A 6,673-nucleotide genomic window follows, 5' to 3' on the forward strand; every position below is an offset into this window, starting at 1 on the left:
TGCATTGAATTTATTTAATACACGAGTTTCACAATTTGAGTTGAATTACTGAAATAAATGAACTTTTCCACGACATTCTAATTTATTGAGATGCACCTGTATGTTATTTGTTGCTGCTTTCTTGGCCAGGTCACTCTTGCAAAAGAGATTTTAATCTCAATGAGTTTTTAACCTGGTTAAATAAAGAAATGAATGAAAAATGTGCAATCAGTGAGCATGAAGAGAGAGAATGCATTATGAAGATTAGAAGATTGCTTTTGTCTTACACTGACCTCTAACTGTTACATTTAGAGACTAGTTGACAGTTTATGAAGGTACAAGTTTTGATCAATCCCAATTTGAATACTACCCTTATGTTTTTAAAATACTCCCTTTTCTTTTACAGCAAGTCATCACATATGTCAAGCCTCTGTTGATTTACTCTAATCCTGGACAGCCTGGGCAGAGTGAGAACGCTGGCTACTCTGGGATTGTGTTATATTATAGAACATGTCTACAGCTGAGCCACAGGGACTAAACCTAACAGCTGCTCCAACATACAACAAAGTACAAGGTTAAAATTTGTAGATAGACAATTAATATAGTAAGAATCAATATAACAATATTCATCAATATAATAATATTCATTAAAATTCATTTAATTTTAACAATATATTTTTTAACTAAAAAAAAAAAAAAAAACTTTTCCTGAAATTTTCTAGCACATTTTTTACTCACTTATTATAGCTTCAGACCCTCTAAAGTAAACCAAGCCTTCTTTTTGTCCTGCTGAAGTGGGTTCAAACCTCAACCACATCTTCAACTGCTGCACCACACCACATTCTCTAATTCTTCTTTCTTTTATCACTTTCTAAAAATATCTAAATGGCCTTCAGTCTACATATTTTCTTCGCTTTTAACAGTGCTAAAGATCTTGGCACTGAATTCCCAAAGAGATTTTTTAAAAATGCCATAAATTAATAAAACAACAAAGCCCCTTTTCCCAGCAGTGCAGATCTACTCAACTCTGTGTGTATTTCAGTATTCTAAATACCCTGCAGCAAGCATTGGATTGTAATTAGAAGTTATATAAACTGGGTGTTGATGCTGAATGGGAGAGGCAGTATGATAGCCCCTGGTGAAACATTGAGGTGTCCGTCCCCACCCAGACATTATAAATGTGTGTTGATGTAAACTGCGGAGTTCAAATTCATTTGAAAATTGGTAGAAAGAAATAGCTGAGCCTGCCCACTGATCCAAGGGAAACTGGCTAGATGAGTGTATGCTACAATTGTAGATACAGACAGAAAGAGAGAGAGAATGAGACAGTTTGAAGGTGGTGTGTGAAATATATTAGTAAGCAAATATTTTAATTATCATTGTTTTAACTTTCATTAGCACATCTTTTAGAGACAAGTTTTGCTTTTTCCATGTCTAGAAAAAGTTAAACTAGACTAAGTACTGAACAGACACAATTATGGTAAGATATGGAGATGATAAGATAGGATGCATGTGCTAATTCATCCAAAAAATAGTTACCGGAACATAATATAAATGGAAAGAAACAGCGATAAAGAAGTGAAAAGTGGTAGGCAGCTTGACAGCCGAACAGAAAGAGGACATTAATTTGTGGCTTTCTCAGTGAAGACACATACATTCTCTGCTTTCATTCTGGAATTCCTCAGGCCTGTTTGGGCCTTTCACTGGAGATTTTATAGGAAACCAAACAATAGCAGAGCTCAATAAATAACTTCCTAATTACAGTGGGTGGGGTCAACACAGTCTAATAGCATTCAAGTGTATATGAGTAAGTACTGACAAGGAGAGCTGAGAGAATATGTTGAAAATCTCTGGCTCAGATCACAGCAGCTGAAAATCCAGCCCAAATCTGTGAGCATGAGTGAAAAGTGTCATACAAGCACAAACAATTCTATACAATAAGAAACTACTTAAACAGCAGCAATGGAAAGGAATAGAAGATGAAATAGAGATTAAAAAGCATGTTGACAACAAATGCAATATTGGTCATGAAGTCATAAAAAGCTAACTTTAAAAAATACAGAAAAAAAAACTAAAAATGCCCTTAAAAGTTCAACAAGTCTGGTTTTGTTTAGTCTAGAATGATGCCAATAGTGTCTTCATCTCATCTCAAAAATACTGAGTGAACCTTTAAACAAGAACATTTCTTTAATGAGTTATAACACTGATTACCTTTTTAAAGTAATAATTTAGCATCATCAGAGGCAAATTCTCAATAATTTAATCTGAAAGTAATTAAACACATCCCGTCACTAATGAGCAACAGAATCATTTCACAGAAAAATTCATTCAATTTTGTTATTGAAAGCTTTGAAGCTCTAAATAAATGCAAAATCTTTTCATGATGACAATATTCATTTTCTGCATGAATTAAGTGTGAGGGAATCTGAGAAAATCCTCAGGAGAGAGATACAATAGAGGGAGAAGGAGAGTATGGTGTTCTGTACATGCATGCGCACAGGCAGTTCAGCCCTTTACCTCTGTTTGTTTGACCCCCGTGACCTGTTCGAGTGGTGAGAATAACCAGAGTGGATGGAATCTGTGTCCATTGTAATACTGTCCGTGCTGTGACTGGTTTAACACAGCGGAGGGAGGAATGCGGCGACAGTTAAAGTGCTGACGATGATCAGGACATACATGAAGCTGCGCAAGATGACAGGATCATTACGCTTTCTGTAATCAAACATTAACCTACAAAGAGAAAAAGAAAGATTTTTTTAAAACAAACTCCTTATACCACAATAATTTAATTTAATACAGAATTTAATTCAGGGCACAAACACAGTCTTTTAAAAAGGTTAGGGCTATCTCATGTCAGTTAGTATAAAATAACTGCAATACAGTGCAGCAGTCCAAAAAAAAGGCATGTGTTCAATTCCCAGGGAAAGCAAGAACTGATAAAATGTGTACCCCGAATGCAATGTAAGTCGCTTTGGATAAAGCATCTACCAAATGCATAAATGTAAATGTATACATATTTTCTCCAATACGCTGACAACAAATGCAGGAACAGCATCAACAGATCACTGCAGCAATGTCTAAAGCACTGTAAAGCACCTCTGCTGGCAAGATCAATCTGCATCTGTTTCAGTACTACTTAACTTTAGCCAGTACAGAAGCTAAAGTAATAAATATATTTTGCTTGCCTTCCGCTTCCTCCTTCCTAGTTGGAATATATCTGCTGGTGATAATTTATTAAAGAACGGAAGGTAGGATCCTTAGGATATCAACTGTACTTCATTAGTACTCAGCTATTCCTTTTCATTACACTGCCGACAGAGCCCTCTCACTTGAGCTGTTGTGGAACCTATTTTTCTTAGCTTTTTTGGCCCCAAGGTCTCCACCTTCAGAGAATTCTGACTGCTCAGTTTCATGGTGTCACTTTAAATCTGATCTTCCAAATTACATATGCACTTTCCCACAGCATTCAAACACATTTAGACTAAGCTTGCTAGCTAGTTATAGTTTTCTTAGCTGCTAAAATTTGAATGACATGCCAGATTGCAGGACCAAAGGGGTATTCTGATTGGTTGGTTATTTAGCACCCAGAATAGGGCATATCAAAGTGATGTGACTCATAAGCCCTGGACCAGTGCTTGAAGTGGGCCGGTATGCACCGGTACGCAGTACCGGTGTTGTGCCGAATTCTGACCCCCGCCAGATGAACCTGCCACAGGAGCTGCTGAAACAGTTCTACTCCGCCATCATTGAATCTGTCCTCTGCACTGGCACTTCTGACATGTTGCTGGTACCAAGTCAAATCGTCAGTGTCTGGGTGATTAGAAATGATAAAGCACCAGATAACTCACACTACCCAGGAGGTCATTTAAAACCGGTAAACTTCTGGAAAGTTCAAGGATCCAGTAAGGGAATGCATTAGTAATATGTAATATGTAATAAGTTCAAAACAGCGCAAATGCAGTGAAAACACAGACGATTTCATCAGAGATGGTGAAGAGAATGGTGACTCGCGTCCAGATGGCAGTAAATTACTCTTTTCAGCATGTATTTGGCTTAAAAGCACAAGTGTTTTATAATGAATGCTGGCTGAAGGTGTTTTAGATTATGCGCTGGACAGTGGTTTAGTGATTCTGCATGGATTCGTATAGTAGCATGTACAGTCAGGTTAAAGGGATAGTTCACCCAAAAATGAAAACTAGCCCATTATTTACTCACCCTCAAGCCATCCTAGGCGTATATGACTTACTTCTTTCAGATGAATCCATGGGCGGTGCTAGGGAGGGGCTAGCAGGTGCTCCAGCACCCCCAAGAAAGACCAAAGCACCCCCATACATAAAAAAATTAAATAAAATAAAAACATTTGACTCATTATACACATGCATAACTCGTGCAATGCAAGGTGACGTGATTTGCAGTTGCACATTTCGTAATGTCATAGCATTTTATTTAAAAAATGGATCGGTTCCTTGTGCCAAGTAGGCCTGCCCCCGACAAAAGATTTTTCTAGACAACTAGTCGCACGTTTATATTAAATTGATTATAATAATAACCTACTAAACCATCCTTTAATATGCATTTAGACGTATAGCCTAGTCCGTGCTCAAGCGCGCGCATAAAGCTTGCCACAAAGCACCGGCAAAAGTAATGATTATTAATGCGTCTGAGAAAAAGAAGACATTTTTATTATTTATTACTAAATTAGTGCTTTCTCAGTCAGTGTCGGCTGCAAAGATGAAGTTGCCGAATGCCGACGCCGCTGGTCATCTCCACAGTAATGGACGTGCCTTTAATAGAGAAGTGCACATTTTCATACGGACTACATGATTAGAGAAGATTTGTTTTTATTTTAATTGGTTCGTTTAATAGTAGACATTTCAAGCTTTCTATAGATTTATTTCTTATGTCTGTGTTGAGCCGGTTCATTGTTGTGACGCGTTCCATTTACGGAGACTGCATGAGACGACAGAAAGCACATCCAAAAATAACAGAGTATTTAAATTTTTTTCCGCAGGAAAAAAAAATGCAAGGCATTGCGCGGGTGCGGGATGTCATACATTAAGTGCAATCATATTCCCACACTCCTCATAAACACTTGAAATGTGCATATATAGCGATTTTATTATTCATATATATAAAAAATAATAATAACCTGTTTTGGTCATATTTACTATTAATTGCGCAGCTCCCACTGTCAATGATCTAGCACCCCCTCAGCAGCTGCGTTTAAAATTCTCTGGCGCCACCCCTGTATGGCAGACGCCAATATCTCAGAGAACATGGTGGCCAATGGCCGATATAAAGCCAATAGGCCTATATAATGTAAATATAATAAATGACACATGTATAACAATTTATGCAAATAAATGTATATGTATTTTTACATAAGACTGTGCTAAAATAATTATAAATTAAATGTCAATAATTTGGAAAGGAATAAATTTGGAAAAATAATTTGAACTTGATAAATCATATTTATACTGTAAATAGGAACTTTTTGATTCTGTATTTTTCACACATTAAAAAGCTGTTGAAAAAGGAATTTAACACCCAGTCTCATGTAACTGTTTTATGAGGTGGCGATTTCATATAAATTCGTACAATTTTTAGAAAGAAATACGCATGAAGGCCCATCCTTAAAGGGTTAGTTTACCCAAAAATGAAAATTATTAATGCGAGAACACGCATGAATTCGTATGAATTTGTAAAATCTCATTTGTATGTTTTTGTAAGATCTGCTCATGCCTCATTGATGGGGTGAGGTTAAAGGGATAGTTCACCCCAAAATGAAAATTCTGTCATTAATTACTCACCCTCATGTCGTTATTTCTTATGTCTGTTAGCCGGTTCATTGTTGTGACGCGCTCCATTCACGGAGACTACATAAGACAGCAGAAAGCACATCCACAAATGACGGAGTAGCCTATTTCAAGTTCTTTCCGCAGGGGGGAAAAAAGCAAGGGATTGTGTGGGCGCCTCCATGTCATACATTAAGCGCAATAATATTCCCGCACTCCTCATAAACACTTGAAATGCACCAAGCTGTTTAATGGCAGTCAGTGGGTGTTGCAGTTCATCAGTCCAAAAGAAGTGAAATAAAGCACATCCCTCCATAATAAAAAGTGCCTCACAGGGCTCCGGGGGCAGAACAAAGGCTTCCTGTAGCGAATCGAAGCATTTTTGTAAGAAAAAATATCCATATTCAAAACGTAATAATCACTTTAATCTAGCGTGCGCCAACAGTTGTACAAGGAAGCAGCTCCGGGAGGATGACGTTAGATGTCAGCGTTGCGCATGCGCCGGTGAGTCTCATGAAAACCAACATCTGTTTACAGGAACAAAGGAAGCAAAGTTTCCTTACTTTAGCAAAGGAAAACCAATTTCCTCTTGGCTTATATCGAAATCCTCCGACATTCTTCTTTACAAATCCTCATTTTGTACTTTTAATTTGTGACCGTTGTTTTGTTTTGATCTCTCCCCTGCGCTTCCGCATTCGTCACTTCTGAGCGGCACATGCGCAACGCCGACGTCCTACATCATCCGCCTGGAGCTGCTTCCGTGTACAACTGTTGACGCATGCTAGATTAAAGTAATTATTACGTTTTGAATATGGATATTTTTTTTTTTTTTGCTACAGGAAGCCTTTGTTCACCCCCCGGAGCCATGTGAGGCACTTTTTATTATGGAGGGATGGGCT

The 6,673-nt window shown here is 37.7% G+C and overlaps 1 protein-coding gene across 1 annotated transcript in view; it reads right to left on the reverse strand.

Moving 5' to 3' along the window:
* Positions 1-2,694, reverse strand: part of LOC107690599 (vang-like protein 1) — a 31,863-nt gene extending 29,169 nt beyond the window's left edge. The window contains exon 1 of the mRNA XM_016488970.1: positions 2,497-2,694. Within this exon, the coding sequence (XP_016344456.1) occupies positions 2,497-2,567 (71 nt within the window). The 5' untranslated portion in view covers positions 2,568-2,694. The remainder of the gene's footprint in view (positions 1-2,496) is intronic.
* Between the last annotated feature and the right edge of the window lie 3,979 nt (positions 2,695-6,673).

Source organism: Sinocyclocheilus anshuiensis, unplaced genomic scaffold, assembly GCF_001515605.1.
Source record: "Sinocyclocheilus anshuiensis isolate Anshui unplaced genomic scaffold, SAMN03320099.WGS_v1.1 scaffold1709, whole genome shotgun sequence".
NCBI lineage: Eukaryota > Metazoa > Chordata > Actinopteri > Cypriniformes > Cyprinidae > Sinocyclocheilus > Sinocyclocheilus anshuiensis.